Here is a 19,960-nt window from a genome sequence, read left to right on the forward strand (position 1 = left end):
TGTCACATTTGACCGGGTCCAGTGCAAGCAAGGGAGTGTTAGATTTCTTAAAGGACATAATTTTAGCAAGTATTTTTTATGGCTTAGAAAACAGTTTTGTGCTGATTTTCTGACTGAGTCTGTGTTGTATATGTAACACTTGGAGCATTTATGAGCATTCGGTTACGTTGGTAGCTGTGCCATGACCTGAACATATACTCAGCTGGTGTGGTTGTATTTGGCTGTGTGGGTAGAATTTCTGTCAAAGGGCTTGAAGTGAAGAACTGAAGAGACAACAAAGCTGTCACTATGTCAGACCCAGAGGATGTTTGATCTATTGCTGCTGCAAAGAAAACCTTTCAAAACTCATCTGGTTAGAAGACTTTAGAAACAAATAGAGCAAATGGCAGTTACAGTAATTTCACGACTATAAGGTGCACCCTTTTGACTAAAATTTTCCCCCGAACCCGGAAGTGTGCCTTATTGTCCGGTGCGCCTCATGTGATGTACAAAGTTGCGACATTTGCCACCCCAGAAGTGCGAGCCTGCGACAGCCTCTAGCCGAGCAGAGCCTGCCCAGCAGCAGCATCGGGCCAGCGCCGGACCGGGGTGAGCCCGGCGACATCGGGGCGGCAGCCGTGTTGGGGGCGGAAAGCGCAGCGGCACAGCCCAGGCGGGGGGCAAAGCCACCAGCATTGGGGCAGTGGCGGCCCGGCACAGGCCCGCCGGCATCGGGGAGGTGGCTCTGCGGGGCAGGCCCGTCAGCATCACAGAGGCAACCCCGCGGGGCAGGCGCACCAGCATCGGGGTGGTGGCTGCACGCAGGGGAGGAAGAGCGGTGGCGCAGCCTGGACGGGGTTGCAAAACCGCTGACATTGGGGCAGCAGCGGCCCGGCGCAGGTCCACTGGCATCGGGGAGGTGGCCACGCGCGGAGCGGGGCAAGCCGCCGGAATCGGGGCAGCAGCGACACGGGGCGAGCCCGCCGGCATCGGGGTTCCTGGAGCGCCAGGGGACTCCTGGAACGCCCATGCAGCGCGGGGTTCCCGGAGCGCCAGAGGGGTGCGGGACACAAGGGGCGCTAGGGAACTCCCAGAGCAGGGGGCCCCGGGGACACTGCACGGAGTGGCAGCGGACATATCCCTGCCCTGGGGACGCTCTACGGAGCAGTGGCAGGCATATCCCGGCCCCGGGGATGCTGCATGCAGCGACAGCAGGCATAGCCCACCCCGAGGGACGCTGCGCGCAGCAGCGGGCATGACCTGGCCCAGGGGACACTCCACGGTGCAGCGGCGGGCATGCCCTGGCCCAGGGGACGCTGCACACAGCGGCGGTGGGCGTTGCCCAGCCCCGGGGATGCTGCACACAGCAGCGGCGGGGATAGCCCAGACCCGGGGACGCTGCACGAAGCGGCGGCAGGCATATTCCAGCCCCGGGGACGCACTGCGGAGTGGCGGCAGGCATAGCCTAGCCCCAGGGACACTGCACGGAGCAGCGGCGGACATAGCCCGACCCCGGGGAGGCGGCACGCAGCGGCAGTGGGAATACTCCGAGGATGCTGCACGCAGTGGCGGGCATAGCCCGGCCCCAGGGATGGTCCATGGTGCAGGGGCAGACATATCCCAGCACTGGGGACGCTGCACGCAGCAGCAGCGGGCATGCGCAGGCCCGGGGGACGCTGCAGGGGCAGCGGCAGACATAGCCCGGCCCTGGGGATGCTGCACACAGCAGTGGCAGGCATAGCCTGGCCCTGGGGACGCTCCACAGAGCAGTGGCGGGCGTATCCCAGCCCCGGGGATGCTGCACGCAGCAGCAGCAGACATAACCCGACCCCAGGGAGGCGGCACAGAGCGGCGGCAGGCATAGCCCGGCCCCGGGGACGCTGCATGGAGCAGCGGTGGACATAGCCTGGCCCCGGGGAAACTGCATGGAGCGGCGGCTGGCATGCTCTGGCCCCAGTGAGGTGGCACAGAGCGGTGGCAGGCATAGCCTGGCCCTGCCAGGTACAGGCGGGCCCGGGGGCCCATGGCTGCAGGGTTGAGGCAGGACCTCAGCCAGCAACCGCGCAGGAGGAGCTGGGGGCAGATCCTCACTTAAAAAAAAGCGCGCCTTATAGTCCACTGCGCCTTATATGAACTGCAAAGTTGTGAAATTTTGCCGACTTCCGGGGTGTGCGCCTTATAGTCCGGCGCACCTTATGGTCATGAAATTACTGTAATCTGGTTTAATTTTGTTCTGAATTGAACCCTTTCTTAAATCACACTTCTTTTGACAAATATTTTGTTTGCCATTCATTGTTTGTGGCTTTTTCTCAGGTGAAAAACAAATGGTTTCGATAAAGAAAGAGTAAAAGAGATTTTTACCACCCAAAAAAATGCAACTTTCTTTTATATAAGTGTGCATAGGTCTGAGAAATACATAGCATATCTCCCATTCAATTGATTACCTACTGAATTCCTTCATCCCTGCAGTAAACTGGAGCTGTGCTTGATGTGATGTTTGTCCCTTCTGTGCCTAGGCTTTCCACCTTCCAGTTGTGCCACTGGGCAGTTCCTTACTTGAGGAAGGACTTTGCCATCAGCCTGGCATCTTGAGCCTGTTTTAACCACAGATCGTTCTTTACAAATCAGTACAAATAAACAGCAATTGTCACACATCTCTGACCTTCACCAGGTTCTTGGGATCACCTGCAGCCTTTGGAGTTGTGACTTAAACAGTCTGGCACTGTTCTCCAGACCAGTAGATGATCTGCATACCAAAGGGAGCTTGTGATGACAACATTCCTTCCTCATGGACAGACCAGATGGAGGAACTGTGCTAGGATATAGTCTCCTATGCTAGAGTATAATGAAAATGTAAGAAAAAAACTCTTTGCTGTGGGAGTACAGTAATTTCATTATTATAAGCCGCACCATTTTGACTAAAATTTTGATCCCTACTTGGAAATGCGGCTTACACTCAGGAGTGGCTAATATGTGAAAAATTTTCTGAAATTTCCAAACCTGAAAGTGCAAGCTGAGGTGTCGAGCTGAGCACCTGCCAGTAAAACCTGGGATTGCGCAATTGTTACAAATTGGTTACTCTGTGGCGCGGCGGGTGGAGGTGGGCTCTGTGCTGGCAGCGCAGGGGGGAGAGGTGGGGGGCTTCATGCTGCCGGCCCCTCGGCCCGAGGGGAAGGCAGGAAGCTCCCTCCTGCTGGCCCCACGGCCCGGGGAAGAGGTGGGGAACTCCATGCTGCGGGAGGCATGGGCTCTGTGCCTCCCTCCCGCTACCGCCGTGGGTGCAAGTGGGCTCTGTGCCTCCCTCCCGCTGCTGCCGCAGGTGAAGACGGGCTCTGTGCCTCCCTTCTGCCAGCACCGCGGGGCAGCACCGGGCCGGGGCGAGCGATCCTGTGATCATTATTAATTCGTTACTTTGTTGCACGCGGGTCCTCTCTACAATCGAAAATGCGACTAATATTCCGGTGTGGCTTATACATGGACAAAGACCTAAATGTTGCCGGCACCCAGACATGGGGCTTATAATCAGGTGCAGCTTGTAATCTTGAAATTACCGTACCTGAACTTTGAACAAAGTTGTCAGGAGAAGTTATGGAGTCTCCATCCTTGGAGATACTCAAAACACAATTGGATATAATCCTTAGCACTCTCATCCAGCTATGCTTGTTTTGAGCAGAGATTCTGGGCTAGATGATCTCCAGAGTTCCCTTTCAGCTTCAGCTGCTCTGTGATTCTGTTCTCTCCAAGTGCTTTAGCAGCTTCAGGAAAAGACACATGGCCAAGGGTTTGGTACTGTCTCGGGTGACCTGACTGCACCCCTCAACAGTGTCTGTGACAGCCATGCACTCTGGTAAGCCAGCCTGAAGGAGCCTGATACCAGGTCCTTTTCATGCTTGATGCTTAGATGCCATAGCAGTGCTATTGTCCCAAACTTGCCTGGCATTGTTGCTTTTGAATAATCAATGGAAACAGCAGGGCATGGAAGGGAAAACTATCCATTCTGTGCCACCGAAGTAGAAAGCAAGTTACCCGAGAGAGAGCTCAGACAGAAGGTCTCACAGGAAGGCAGCGAACCAACTGGGGCCCTCATTTGGTACTCTGCATGTTTCTATCAGAATGGTACTCTGCATGTTTCTATCAGAATGACTGATCTCCTGAGCTGTGGCTAAAAATACAGGTAGAGTCAAAACAGCTGCAGGATGGAGGTCTTGGACATGATTTTCATTATGTCAAATTTGGTCTATGAAGCCTTGAAGCCTAATGAAGTGTATGATAAATCAGATGCAAGAATTCCATGTAGGATCTTGCATGCTGCTGCAGAGTAAACTGGAGCAGGTAATATCTGTGGTAGAAAGCATGTTAAACTCTGGCTTCTGCCAGGCAACTTAGCTGCTAACAAATAATGTGAGATCAAATCCAAGCTGCCTATTTTCTGGGGATGTAGAGATGTACAAAGAGCCTTGTTTTGCAAGTGCTGCCGTCTGCAGAGATCTGTTCAAATGCTCCTAGCAAGTCCCTCTAGCACTTCAGATGTGTGAAGCAATGCTGCTCTTTCTTTGTTCAATTGGAGCTGTGCCTGTAAAATATTTATTTGTATTTTAAAGTTCTCTGTTTCTTTATGGGCCTGGTCTAAGTCATGTGAAGATCTGTCTCTTTGGAGATGCCGTGTGCCTTAACAGGGAGAGGAGGGTTCATGCACTGTATGTAGAGAGCAGCTTGTTAGCTTGACAGAAGAAAATGCAGGCTGGCCTGTTTCACTGCACTAAGCAGCAGCTCTGTCTGAGCAGCTGCAGAGGACAGGCACATGTGTGCCACCTTTTTGCCTCAAACAAGGTGTCAGGCTATAATTTTTTTTTTTAATGACACTGGCACTGGGGGACTTCTGTTCTTGAAGGGTGTTGCTGGTATTCTGGGCTGGCCTCCCTGGCTGCAACTCAGACAGGTGTAGCAGTTTCTGTTACAAAGACCTGGAAAGAGGGACTGTCTGGAAACCAACCAGGGCAGGATCTAGCATACTTCAGAGCTTGAGGCCATTGCTGTAGCATCACAGAGTCTCCACACATTCAGTATCTCAAAGCTGCATGGGCATGTAATGCAATCTTGCCCCAAGTGACTTTTCAAGGCTCAAGATAAAGCCCCTGGCCTCTCTCCCAGCCTTCACATTGGCTCTGGAGAATAATTCTATTTTTAATGGATTTTTCTGCTTTTGTTTTTCTACTTATCAGTTATTAACTGCCATCAGTTATTAAAAGCCATGGCTGGTATTTCATGCAGTATAGGAAAGCATGGGATAATATACTGGTGACCTTTTTTGGTCGAAAGAATACCATATCCACAGCTGAAATAAAAAAGTATAATGAAATGCAGCTCACTTCTGCTGATTTTTGATGGCCAAATGCAAGATATTTTTGTGTTTTTCAGGAGGGGGAGGCCTGAAGCCATAACTCAGCTGTCCAGGTGCACTGGAAAAAGGAGTGGACTTGTCCAAGGGAAGGATTTCCTTGCAGAGTACCAGTTTGGTCTTGTTAGATGCTCACAGAGAATCACAGAGTAATTTAGATTGCGAGGGGTGTGCAGAGGTCATCTTGTCAAGCCCCCTGCTCAGAGCAACTCTAATTAATTCAAATTGTTTAACATTCAGGCAGTTTAAACAGAGTTTCTGTCAGTTCTGTTGACCATCACTGACAGGAACACTCACTTATCAATTTAAAAGCAATGATTGATTGCTGTCTTTGGTCTGAAATTCATGGCCTGGCTTGTATAACTGGTAGACAGCTATGCAAAGCATCTTTGCTTGTGAATTCCTAAGATGTTATTACTACAGGACTGGCCAGTAGTCTTCTCTAAAGGTGTTCTTTGTCTCTAGAGCCTGTGACCCTGTGTAAGTGTGCAAACACAAACCCAGGTATTCTGTTACTATCATTCTTAGGCAAGCAGTCTGTCTGACCGGCTGGGCTGACTTTGCAGGGTTAAACAGAGAGAATGGTCATTACACCTTTTTACACTTTCATTCACAAAATCTTGTGCACCCACATTCTTGGATTTCCACCCCACGCTTTGATAGCTAGTTTCCATACTGCTTCCCTAGTATTAACCAAAAAAGGTTACTAATTGCCCAGCTTGTCAAATGACACCGTAATACCAAGCAATTTACAAATTGATAACTTATTGTAAGGAAAATTATTTGTTAATTATTGGCTTTTCTTGGTCTGTCTGTACCATTGCTTGTGGGGCAGAGGAAGGTGTAAATTGCTTTGCATCATCTCAAAGATTGAAATGTATTTCCTTATTTCACACTGTTTTGCAGGATAGTTCATTTTAATGTTTAATTAATTTGCAAACGAAGGAAACAAACTTAAAGTTTTATTAGTCAGGTTGGAAAATATTATTGATTGTAAGGAAAAGAAATAATTTTTTAGGAATGTCTTTGTTATTCATACCCTGGAGTAACAATAGGAATAGTCTGTCCTTAGTGTGATCTGATAGTTACCAGAAGTCCATTCATCAATTTTTGTCCAGTTCCTTTTCTCTGGCACTTCTTCCGGAAAACATTTGGAATTCTAATTCTAATTTCATTCTTGTTTCAGGGCTCAAGATTTCAGGTAAATGATGTCTCAATATCTAGCTGTTTGCTAAAACCTGCTTCTTCTGTAATATGTTTTTTACCTGATCCAGGTGGTCAGAGTTTGCCAATGAACTTCTGCACAGATCAGGGAGAATTCTCCACATCTCACCGGGTAAGCACTTCAAGGGCCACTTTTTCTCAGCCTAAAAATGAAAACAAAAACAAAAGCAAAACCAACAAACCAACAAACAGAAAACCAGGGGGGAAAAAAAGAGGAAAAAAAGCCAACAAGGAATTCTAAGGTATTTTCTTGACTGCTGCATTGAATTGTTTTGTAATCAATCTCCATCACTCCATCAAGTGTTTCAGTTCCTGTGGGGATGTGTGTGTTTCTGGGCGGAGCAGGAAATCCTTTGTGCACAATCTTTTTCGAGTTTTACTAATTTTGAAAAAGAAAATAACAGGGTGGGTGTTGGGGAATGGAAGGTACAGCCCAGGGAGGATATTAGTACTTAACAGGTACCTGTGTATTCAGTCAGCAAAGCCTCTGGTAAGGCAGGCAACTGTGTCAATGCCCTTTCAACAGGGAGCTCAGAGAAGGCAAAAAAAGCCCAATTGATTTGATCAAAGCAAATGAAGAAATCAGTGTTACAGAAACAGCAAATGCTGTTCAGCAGTGATCAGCTTTTCCCACTGTCCTCAAAATGGTCTGCCCAGACACTCCTACAATTGCATTGAAATGCCTGTGAATGGAAAACTTTGGGGAATGATGGAAAACTACGTGGTATGTTTAGGTAAAATTTTCCTCTTGCCTTTTTTTTTTCCTCCCCTCCCTTTATGCTGAGGCTGTTTCTGGAAAATAGTGAATGTTCCAAATTGACAAAAATGACTGAAATCTTAAGACTTCATGGGAAAACCAAATGCTTCAAGCTTTTTGGCAAAATGCAAGTGCATCAAACAGCAGAAAACAAATTTGCTTTCTTGTAATTCTACTCTTTTGTTTTGTGATTTTCAATGTAAATGCATATTTTCTCACTGGTGAATTTCCATTTTTCTCCTTTTCAGCTGGCTCTGAAGAATCACATTTGTGCTGGGAGAAGGGAATTCCAAGGAGATTGGTGGCCCTTTTCACAGAGTAAGCATTTTCCACAGGCGGGGTTATGCCAACCATTAAATGACTAACATGTAATTAAGAGGCTAGATACTTATAGTTGTCTTGTCCCTGATGCCCAGGGAGTTCAGGATAGCTGTGGATGAGTGAGCACAAAGGTAGATCAGGCTTGACTGACCAAGCCATTTTTGTCCATATTTGTTTTTGTGCTGGCTCTCTCAGAAGACAAGTGACAGCGTTGTGAACAGTGTGGTGCCTCTCCGTTGTGAGTTTTACAGTGAGCATGTGGTAGAAGGTGCAGCCACTCAGGACAAAGCCTGCCATAGAGATAAAAGCTGGACAGAAAGGGAGTCCTGGAAAAGGGAAATCTCACGCACTTCCTGTTTCGCTGCAGTGAAGAACAAGTCTTCTTGCTTGGGCCGGTTAATCTGCTCACTCCATCTCTGCCTGGGGAGCTCTTTGATGCGGAGCTGATCGGAAGGTTACAGTCTCCTTATCAACTCCATGCTTACTTCTGTTTGTTTTTATTCTGAAGTTCGTTCCCTCATTTTGCAATAACCCACAGGGTGCTGGGTGTTGCGCCAGCCGTGCATCAATGAAGGATCTTCATTCAACAGCTTTCCCTTCCCGTCACACCAGTCAATGTGACTCCTGCATTTTCCAGAACCATTCTCTGCACAGTCCAGACTTTAGTCAAGCCTTCATTGGCGGGCAGAAAGGCTACCAAGCCTACCGGGACCTACCATGGGATCTTCAAAAGTAGGTGGCATGTTTTAACCTAGCAAGTTTAATTTGGAGGTGTAATGGTGGTAAAGGGTACTGTCTATGGGAAAGCTTTAGGGCTTCAAAGACATAGATCCAGAGAAGATATCTGTTTTTTCTCCTACCTTTGGTGCTCAATGCTCTATCTGCCTCTTTCATCCTTTTAGACTGGGGTACATCATTTATCTGTTTAAAATATGCAACCTGAAAAGGGATGATAAACAGAGGGAAAAGTGAACCAGAAATTGCAGGATGAAAGGGTGATTTTGGAGGTTGTGGTCTGGATGAAAAGAGTAACACGGATGAAGTAAGAAATGCAGAAGGAAATCCTTCTCGAGCATGACCAGGAGCACAATGATTTGCTGTTTGTTTAGAAAGATGATGTCAGGTTTACACTTACCTTTTCTTCCTTCTGATCATCTTATTCTGCCTGCAGCAGGCTTTTATTGCAGCAGCGCAGAAACCAAGAAGCTCTTTTGTGTCACAATCAAGTGCTAGTAATGTGATTTTTGAAAAACATGGCGTTTAGTCAGCTGTAACTGCAATATTATTTCCCCCAAATCCTGCAAAAAATCCTGGTTAAATTAGGGGTGTCACCACAGCTACATAAGGGGAGCACTATAGGTGTTCATCATTCTGGTTTTAACTCTTGTATTTTAACAAAAAAGCCATGATTTCTATGGAGAAATGAGTAGGTGGCTTGCATCAGAAAGTATTTAATGCAGACAGAGATGCTGGATATCCTTAATTTTGTTTTACCACAACAATATTTCAGACATCACTGGAAAATTCAGAGTAGTTTTACAAAAACAAGTCTTCCAACTACTATTGTCTCTTGGGTCAGAACAGAAATTGGGTTCTAGATGTACAGAAAACCTATTGGAATTTGTAATTTCTATTTAACTCACTGGATTCTGGATTCATGTGGAAATAGAGGAATGCTTGGTTTCCCATGAATTTGAGTTTGTTTTTTGTTGTTGTCTAAGCAGTTAATGAAGATTAAAAGCATGGCCTCAGGAACAAAATTCAAAATAAATTGAATTATTTACATCCTAATGATTTGGCTGGATGGTTGAATTTTTGGGTCTGATTGTTAAAGATTACAACATTAATCTTCTTTCTATGTTACTTTAGGCAAATGGTTGTGGATGATTGCAAGACACTACTTATTTTTTCTATCCTCAGTATTTTTAAAAACTGGGTTTTTAGAATAATTTCAGGGCATGCTGAAATAGAAACATTGCTTCTGGATGGACAAAACTTATTCTTCCTGCCCACTGAACTGTTGTTCTCATTTTGTGGAAACAGTATCATTTTAGTCAACAGTCCTGACTTTGCCAGGACAGGATGAAGTTCATCTTTGTGTTCTGTGCTGCTTAGTAGTACCCTGCTCAATACTGAAAGATTTTCTGCCCTGTTTAATTTCCATAACTAACTTAAAAGATATGCTACTCTAAGTATCAGGTAAAGAAGAAATCCCCATCACTTGTGATTACCAGTTTGTGTTTGTTACATAAACAGGGAAAACTAAAAGAGAGTTCTCTATCCAACAGAATTGAAAAGCCCTTTTTTTCCTAGTTGGATATAAATCTACTTGCCATGTCCTTGCAATATCAACAGTGGTGTAAATAATTTTGATGAGTGTGCTAGAGGGTAGTTAAATAACCTTTGAGTACAGTTTGGTTGCTTCCTTCTTAGGAAAGGATTTAATTGTTTAAATGGTTGTTTAAATTATTATAAAACCTAAAGTACATTAGGGGAAATGTGTTAGATAGTTAAATATTTACATGTTTAGGATGGGATGGAAACTGCCTAGTCTTAATCAAGGCCCCTGTGTTGCCTGTTAAATGTCCAGAGTTTCTCTGCTGGGCAGGGATGTGGATCTGAGTGTAGAGCTGTAAGCTTTGCTGTTTGAGCTCATCCCCTTCTGCCTTAGTCCCTTATAAAAGTGGAGTTTCATTATTTGCTTTATCCAATTCCAAGATGCCTTTTTTCAAAGCATTTCAAGCTAAGATGGAATGTGTTCCCTGTAAAATCCTTCAGGAAGCAAACCTGCTAAGGAAAACTGGCTGGAGTAGACAGCCTTGCTGGTCTTGTCCTGCTGTTGTGCTGTGTCCTGCACTCTGGGAAGCAGGTGCAGTGTCCTATCTGCAGATTCCTTGTGAAGATCTCGTGCCTTGGCAGGGTGAGGTACAGAGTAGCTGGTGTTGTATATGGCAGCCTAAAAGTGAATATGCAGGTGGAAATGCAGTGCCACTTGCACCAATTTGTCATGCAGTAGGTGGGCAAAATGAATGCAAATTACAGACTGCTGAGGTGTAGCAGGAAATAGATACCAGCCGTGGTGCAAGAACACTCATGTGCCACTGGCATTAGTGGGAGTTTACCTTGATTATTGCAGGAGGCAGATGTGGTTCCTGCATGGTGCTGAAGAGAAATCTATTCCGCTGTTTGTCCCAGAACAGATCCTGAATTCCTAGTGAAATACTTTTGCTTCTGGTACACACCACACCTGATTTGACTAAGATGGAATTGGAACCATTGATGTTTCCTTGTTGATTTCCCTCAGTTTCTGGCCATTTTAGACAGGAAAACTAGAATGAGACAAGACCTCCTCCCGAGCCTTAAAATCTTGCCATCTTCATGCCCTGAGTAAGCCCCAGAGTAACCCCAGCACCTTTTCTGGCGTCTGCTGTTCCTTTTGGAGGGTATTTCAGAAGTGTTTCCCTTTATTGTTTTTTTCCCCATGCAGTTTTATGATTGGGCTTTTTGGGTCAGCATAAGCTTTGCAAGTCAAGGCATTCTGCTTCCACCACATACTCCTTCCATGTTTATGTTTTTTATTACATACAGATCCTCCTTTTGAATGAAACCAAACTAACACAAAGCTTGGGAGCACTTAGTTTGACACACTTCTGATAGAAAACAATCTGAAAGCTTCATGTAGTCTGTGGACAGATTTGGTAATAACAGGGGGACAGATTTTATACAGAATTGAACAATTTTACGCAGAATTGAAATTATCCAATTTCTCTGCCACTGGAGAGTTTCCTGGGTTTCAGTATCCGCTCTTTAGGGAGTTTTTTCTAATTTCAGCAGCATTTTTCCCACAAAGAAATTTGTCCATCTCTGTTCAGTGAAAATACATTGCTAGATTACAGATCACTGTTTATCTACCCAGCCTAGTAACTGCTTATTATATATTGTGGTTTAACCTCAAACAGCAGCTAAGCGCCATGCAGCCACTCACACCCCACACATAGCACCCCTCATCTCAGTGAGATGGGTAAGATATTTAGGGAAAAAAAGGTAAAAACCAAGAGGCTAAGACAAGAGCAGTCTAATAATAATAATAATAATAATAATAATAATAATAATAATAATAGAGAAGCAGGGGAAAAAATCCCAAGAAGGACAACTGATGTGCATTACAATTGCTCACCCACTGACCAATGCCCAGCCCATGCTACAGCAGGGAATGGCCCCTTCCAGCCAACTTTCCCCCCCATTTACATACTGAACATGATGCTCTGTGGTATGGAATATCCCCGTGGCCAGTTCAGGTCATCTGTCCTGGCCATGCTCCATCTCAGCTCCTTTTGCATCTACTCACTGCCAGAGTATGGGAAACTGAGAAGTCATTGACTGGTAGTGAGCACTACTGAGCAACAGCTCAGTATCACTGTGTTACCCACATTATTCTCACACTAAGCCTAAACCACAGCTCTGTACCATCTACTAAGAAGAAAATTAGCTGTATCCCAGTCAAAACCAGGACATAAAGTATAAAGCTCAGAAATATGTATTGTTATCCAGAGAAGGTAGATGCTTTGGGTCAGATTATGAGTTGACAAACTGTCACAGATGCACACCAGCAGAAGAGCTGTATCACACTTGCAGAACTCCTTGGGAGTGATGTTAAGTATAGTTTTCATATACCAGTAAAGAGATTTATTACAGTAAGGAAATTGAAGCCATCACTGTCCTATTTGTCCTTCTATTACATTGTAATGTAATATTACAACTACTACTATAGTGATTTTTATATTTTTTTTTTCCTCAAATACTATATGTTTCCTAAAACAGTGGAGAAATTTTGTCAATCTAAGCATGCCTCTCTTATCGGAAGGACCAAAAGCAAAGGACATGTAATAGCCCACAAGACATCATCTCTAGGTGACTGTTTTGGGTTTGGCTTTTCATCAGTCTCTCCTGTCAGCACCTTTCTTGAGCAGCCACTGCCAGTGGGTACATACCAAAGCAGAGTCTGTGCTCTTTCCTGGTGCATGCTGACTTAGCTGGACACTGCCTCTCATACAAAGCTCACTGCAGGTAATGGCGGTCTTTCACTGGTGTCCAAGCATGCTTCCAGCCCTGGTAAGGAAAAACTCTGAGGTTTTTCCTCTGAAGCAGACAGTTTGACTCATAGATGGATGGCAGTTTTAATTCTGCTTCTTTGCAAGAAGTGAATCTAAATTTCAGTAGGTAAAATACACTAATGTCTTCTGTAAACTAAGAGTTTCAGGCTGCAATGAGGCAAGTGCATTTATGATTTATTTTATGCAATGTTTATAGTTTGTTTATTAAACAGCTTAAAAACGCAAGTTAGGATATTAGACAATATTTTTAATTTTCCTTAGAGACTAACCTTTTTCTTTTGATACTCGTTGGTTACTAAAAGTTGGACATAATTATCTAGGTCCTTCTTATGCCTTCTTAAATGCATAGTGGGAGGGACCCCTCTGGCTCTGTATTCATTGGTGTGAGCTCCTTGTTGAGGAAAAGGTTCCTGAAAGACTTCTTTTTGTATGATGTGAAGGAACAAAAACAGGACAAAGAAATAAAATCATTATGTCAGTGCAAACAATTCTATGTCAGTTTTTGTTGTTCCTCTTTGCCAGCAAATATTTCACTCCTCTTCCTCACTGGAAAAATCTTAATCTGGTCTTCTTCTGGCACTCTTCTATCAGGAGATGAAATCTAGTCCTTGTTTGCAGTGCATTTAAGGTTACTACACTGGCATGGTTCCCTGGGAAAGTGCAGAGTTTCTTGGGAAGAGGGAAGGGCCACTTAAGCTGCAAGCAGAAAGCCCTTGTCAGAAAGCCCTCTAAGGTTGGTGGGGAACTTTCATTTTCATTTCATTTGGTTGAGGCATAAAATTTCAACTTCTACTCTGGAGGACTTCAGTGACCTTCCCAGATGGAGTGTTTTTAATCTTAACATGCATTTCTAGGCTTCAGTCCCTGTTCCCTTGCTTTGAGCACATAGCTCCCAAGGAATAAGCAAAGACTGCTTGACTCTTGGTCTGGGAGAAATAAATTCACAGCACTGAACTTTTATCTACTCTCTCCAGAGTGTTCAAGCCCTGGCAGGTCATCTCCTGGATCTCAGTTGTTTCAGTTCTGGCATAGTTATTTCTCTTGTGTGTACTGAATCTCTGTAAGTACTGTTCAAGTTTACACAGTGGGATGTGTCAGATAAAATAATTAATTTTTGAGGAATGAACCTTAGAAGGTACAGTAAAGCAGTAATAAAGTTCAAAGTTAATGGGAATTTTAAAAAATCAGTTCCATAATCTTTGTGAGTTTGTCTCATAGATATCTTTGAAAACCTGGATTAGAAATCCTCTTAGTCTTCAGCATGTCTATTCAAGATTTTATCCAGATGGTACAGCCTAATCAAGGATATTTTGCTCAAAAACACCTTTTGTTCTGAAAACCAATTTTCATTTTTAAAAGAAATTAGGAGTGGAGGATAAAATTTTCCAGTTGATTCTTGTTTATATATATAAAAGGAAGCGTGAAAGTTTAAAATGTATCAAGAAAAAAGACATTCAGGTCCCAAACAGCACCTCCTTCCACCGTTAAGTGACTTTCTAAGATGAATTTGTCAAATAGCTTCTTGTTTGAGGAAATTCAGTTTAGAAGCTGATGCTGAGACCCCTCTGCATCTCTTTCAAATTATGTTCTCAAACAGGTTTCATGGGTTAGGTGAAAGACGTGTGTGAGTAGAATTACACATGTGAGTAACTGTTATGGACTCGGGCTTCTATTTCTTAATGATAAAATAGAACTTGAAATCGAAGAAATAAAGAATAAGAGTTACAAAAAAAATTTACACTTTATACAAGGGAATGCTGAAAAGATTTCAAATTTATAGTACTCTATTTAACTGTGTCCCAGCCATGTAACTTCTGATCTGAAACTGCTTTTTCGCTGATATGATAGGCAGTAATTTCTTCAGGCTTATATACTGTGGTGCAGAGGTGGCATTCAGCCTTTCAAATGAGCTTCTCCAACCCAGCATTTTGGTTTGAGGTTATGCCAGGATCTTTATAGCTGAAAGACCTTCTGAGTGTTTTGCTTCTGTGCAGCCTAATCAAGACAACTGCTTTTTTAATGACAGTATCTACAAGAAGACCAGGTTGCCTTAAGTTAAATGCATTTTTGTGTTTGTTTTATTGGCTTTTCTTGTAACTCAGTCTCATTTCCAAGCATAATAGACACATTTGCAAAGCATATAAGCCATGCAAAAGTCTATTGCCTGAAGTAAGGGGAAACCCAACAAACCATAAAACAACAAATGCTCATCGAACTCACCACTGACTTTATGATTTCACCTAAAAGCTGCAGCTTAGAAATATTCTTGTCAGTGAGGTGGAGCCCTCACTATTTATACTTCCATACTTCTCATTTCTCCAGTTAATGTTTTAAGGCAATTTTCATACAGAAATAATTTCAGAAATAGTTTTGGAGGTGCTCATCTCTGAACTGTTAACAGGACAATTTAATTTCAGTCTTTTTTGTTTGTTTGTTTGTTTGTTTGTTTGTTTGGCATTTTGGGGGTGGGATTTTTTGCTATGTAGTCACATGAGTTTTGTCACAAACTTGATGAGCGGTCAATGGCTGTTATACAGCATAGCAGGAGAGAAGGAAACAGTAAATAGGACATGCAGAACAAGTCAGAACAGGTCCAAGTGACAAATTATCACAACTATTTTCATTCAATCACATATCATGATATTTGGCCTGAGTCAGTTGTTTTCCAAGCCGAAGTAATAAGATTGTAATTGTAAGGCATCACAATGGAATTAGAATGAAATATCATGATCTGCTTTGGTATTCATGAGCTGTACACAGTTGCTTGCTGTCCCTTTACTGCACACAGCTGCAGAGGTCACTTGCAATTATTTCAACTTATTTGAATGTATTTAAACTTCACTCGTGAGATGTGTGTTCTGAAAGTGAGCTGTATGTATTTTGTATGTGGGAACTCACTGAGGCGCCTCACACCCTTGGGAGAGGATCCCCGCAGCTTGCTTTTCTGGAGTAGGCTGTACCTTAACCTGCAGGTGTGCATGTCTGCATGAGTGAGGTGTCTGAAATAGAATGAAGAACTCTTTACCAAAAATAGTGACTTCTTTTTCTGTGTTTTGTAATGACTGATAATTTAATAGAAAAATGGCTTTAAGATTCTTAAGGAGTCTTTGAGTTTATAGACAAAAACAGAACTTGCTGTAACCAACTTCTTTTCCTTGAGTTTTTTTTTAATAATATTGACCGTCCATTGACTTTCCATTACTTAATTTGGATTAGTACCCATGTATTTAAGAGCACAGTGGAGAGAAGAATCTGGTGAGGTTCCTACTCACATGTCCTTGCCCTTCCCTGTCATTCTACCACTTCTGCAAATACTGCTTAAAGCAATACTTGCCTTTTTGTTTAGATTCAGTCTGAATAAGACATGAAACACAGGCTGGCCCTCTGGTATCTCTTTCTCTTTTTTGTTCTTCTCTGTTTGGAAGGCTGAAATGGACTGAGCAGCTAAAATAATGTATAGATATGTACTATATTAAGCATGGGGTGCTTTTTACCAATTTTACTGCACAAAGTAGTTTTGGAAGCAAAGGTGCCAGTGTCTGATAACTGATTTGCTTAACCAACTGAAAACTGGATATATTGCTGTGTGAAACTTCACTTAGCTGAAAAAAAAGTTTTATTCTTGCAAATTTCTAGCCTGGAGTCACGCAACAATCTTAGTGGGACTCCTATTTGATTTGACCCTAAAAATACCTAAAACCCTCAAACCTGTCTGTCTTCTTTGGCTTCTAGCACATCCTAACACCTATTTCAGAACAGTCTTGTGTTATGGTTTCATTTTCAAGGGTGTTGGGTGAGAAGTCAATTAATATTACTGGGAAGAATCAACTAATGTCGAGGGAGAAAACTTTAGCCTAATATTTTGAGGGGAGAGATGGGGGCCTTAAATAGAAAAGGATATCTTAAAAATCTCCTTTTGTTCTTATTTTTCCCCAGAATTCATCAGTCAGCCATCAAAATAAGACATCTTGAGCCCTGGAAAATTGTTATAATCGTTATTGGAACAGCATTGGCAACAGCTATCACCATTGGTCTCCTAGTTTATTTTCTGGCATATGGTAAGTTTTGTATAATGTATCACTGTTCCTATGCTTAGTGAATTTCCTCTGTGCCTGTTGTGCCAGATGAATTTCCTCTGTGCCTGTTGTGCCAGATGATGCTGGGGGTTTTCACCAGTCTGTCTAAAGTTTATTTGGGGAAAAAACACTGGCTTCTCTAGAGCTCTCTTTCCTTCCTCATTTAGCATCTTTGCAGATCTCCTAGGAACATTTCCTGCTGTGCAGGATGATTTAGGGCTGTGGTTTCTGTTGGTTTTCATTTACTTTCACTCGTTTCACAGTGTCTGGTCTACCTTACATGAGTGGCAAAAAGAGCCTTCTGCATGTCTCTTTGGGGTGTTTCTCTGTTCCCTTTCCCTGATCACTAGCAGCTTCCTGCCAGGGCTTGGTGTCGAGTGGACAGGCCAGGAAGGAAGGTAACTAAGCAGCAAGGTGGAGCTTGTGATTCTGTGTGAGCCTCAAGTGCTGTTGGTTGACCAGAAATGTAACTGCTGGGAAAACTTGGATTAGATCACCTAACTGAATCAAGTGCTTGCTCCTAGATTTTGGAAGCTGTATTTGAATGGGTTGGATACAAGTGAAGGCTCATCCATTCCCTAGATTTCATGATACCAGTCAGTGCCAGGTGTTTCTCTAAAGTTCATTCATCTTGGTACTTTGAGTATTGCCTGTTCCTCTTCTTTCCCTTACAGATCAGAAGCTGTTCTATTACAGTGCCAATGTAAAAATCACCAACATCCGGTACAATAATGAATTTTCCAGACAGTCCTCAGGAAGGTTTAGAGACCTGAGCGAGAGGGTTGAGAGACTGGTAAGTTTGGACCATTGTGCCTTTCCATTAAGGACTGTATGATAATACAAGAGTCATTAATGTGAACAGCACACTTGAAGACCACAGGTCTGGTGTACCCTCAGTCCCTCCATGGAAGGACCTGGGAAATGGGTAGCAGGAGAGGCATGATTATACCTGGCAGACCAGGCGCTTGCCATTCAGCATCTTCTAGCCTGTCATTTCTGCAGTGGTGAAGTAGATATTTAAAATAATCGCGGCTTCTTCCTATATCACTGATCACAGAATCAAAGAATACTCTCATCAGAAAGGGTCTCGCAAGGACCATCAACTCCAGCTCTTAAGTGAAATGACCACATAGTGATTGAACCCACAACCTTGGTGTTTTTAGCTGCAGGCTCTAATCAGATGAGCTAATCTCATCATTTGTGTGCGTTCTCTTTTCATGCCCTGAGCCTGGCTCTGTGATTTATGTCGCATTGTCTCTAAGGAAAGCATTCTTTTACACCCTCTCCTTTACAGGGTGGGGACCTCTACCTGTTGGGCTGTTACTGTGTGTTGAGAAAACAACACACAAGCCCTTTTCCTGTGCCTTTGGTATGTTTTGTTGGGAAACCCTTCCACAAATAGCAGAGGTTGCTGAGTGGCTCTCAGTCATACAGTAGCTATTGAAATAAATAGACACATTGCAATTTCCTTTCTTGTTTTCTCTTTGAGACACTACCCCAGAGACGCTAATTACAGAGTTCATCTCTATACAACAGTAAGCATGTGATTGTGCTTGTATCTTTTTGTGTTTCATTCATCAGAATCCGATGCATATCTCTTACCTCATGTTTGTCAACCGTGCACAGATACCCAGTTAATAGGACAATGCTTTGCTCCCCACTTTAATTTAATTTAGGGCAATATTCACTTGTCCACAACAAAATATGAGCTGTGCTGGACATTGCTCTTGAGAAGTAGGCTGCTGTGTAGGGACTTGGCAGTGCTAGCATCTCTTCACTGCTCCACTGCTGAGGGCTTCAGTGATCTTAGTCAAGCTGTCCTCTTCTCTGTATATCTCTGTTCTCCTTCTGCCCTCTTTGTCTACTGGGACCCATACCAGATTTCCCAGGATGTGTTTCTGGCACATATCTGTATGTACAGAGTCTTACACAAGCCGCATTTCCTTACGTACTACCAATTTACAACTATTACCTAATAATTGCAGACTTTTCACCTTGTGATGTAGGACCTTGGAGGGGGAATGTTCTCCCTGACCTAAAAGACACTTGGTGTTGCTGAGGGGGAAGGAAGGCAAAGACTGAGAAGAGTCTGAGGAATAACACTTCACTTAGTAGAGCTGTATCCCTTCCTCCCACTCGATTCCTTCTTAATGTTTTTTTTTTTTTAAAACATGTGCCTCCTTTGGCAAGGAAACACTTATTTTAGCTAAGGAGTTTTTTCAGAAAGTGTCCAATGCAGTCAGATTTCCTCTGAACGTGGCTAGCAGTTTAGATACTTGAATAGAAGCCAATGCTTTAGAAACCCCATCTCCTCTTTGGGTGTTGAGCAGTTCTGACAGTAGTGACAGTAAATACCAGCACAGGTTGAACAGTGAGAACCATTGTATCAGTGCATGTTAACTGTACCTGATAAGCAACACCATAACAAACATACACGGAACTGTGTTGTCCTTCCTTCATTCCTGTAACTTTTCTTCAGACCTGTCCTTACTTCAGTCATTAAATTCTATGTTCCTCTCTCAAATTTTATGAATACTTTGCTTCTATAAAAGGGCCCTGTCATAAGTTTGACTTTTTGTGGTTTTAGGTCCGGATGTTCCATTTAATAAGGATGTATGAGATTGAGAATTGTCCGTAACTTTTTTGAAAGCAACTAAGTAATGAAACAGTGTGTTCCTTGTAAGTCTGATTTTATAACAGCAAAACTCACCTTGTGATGACAAAAATCAAAGCAATCTTTCCAGACACACATATCCTCTTGATATCTTGACAGATAGCTGTCTCAGAACATTTGCATTTTTATTCTCAGCATCTTCACAGCAACTCTATGATAAGAGGAGGAGACAGTTGAGTTCTTTATCACATTTTCTAATTTGTCTTGATTTACCAAAACCCTTTGCAGTCTTTTCCTGGCTGATGTCAGGCTTCGGATGTCCAAGCTTTCCCATTGTCATAGTAGTAACGATACCTTAAGCTCATGTTGTGAAACAATGAGTCAATGCAGATAAATGCAATGTCTTTCTCAACACTTGGTGCAAAGTGAACAGAAGTGAATCATCTCAGATAATCAGAAGCATTCAAATTACCTGAG

The 19,960-nt window shown here is 43.4% G+C and overlaps 1 protein-coding gene across 1 annotated transcript in view; it reads left to right on the top strand.

Annotated features, from left to right (window-relative positions):
* The first annotated feature begins 8,247 nt into the window (after window positions 1-8,247).
* Window positions 8,248-19,960, top strand: part of LOC116996778 (transmembrane protease serine 11E-like) — a 43,207-nt gene continuing 31,494 nt past the window's right edge. The window contains exons 1-3 of the mRNA XM_033060750.1: window positions 8,248-8,411; window positions 16,730-16,851; window positions 17,544-17,662. Coding sequence (XP_032916641.1) covers window positions 8,248-8,411; window positions 16,730-16,851; window positions 17,544-17,662 — 405 coding nt within the window. The remainder of the gene's footprint in view (window positions 8,412-16,729; window positions 16,852-17,543; window positions 17,663-19,960) is intronic.

The sequence above is a fragment of the Catharus ustulatus genome, chromosome 5 (genome assembly GCF_009819885.2).
Source record: "Catharus ustulatus isolate bCatUst1 chromosome 5, bCatUst1.pri.v2, whole genome shotgun sequence".
Taxonomy (NCBI): domain Eukaryota; kingdom Metazoa; phylum Chordata; class Aves; order Passeriformes; family Turdidae; genus Catharus; species Catharus ustulatus.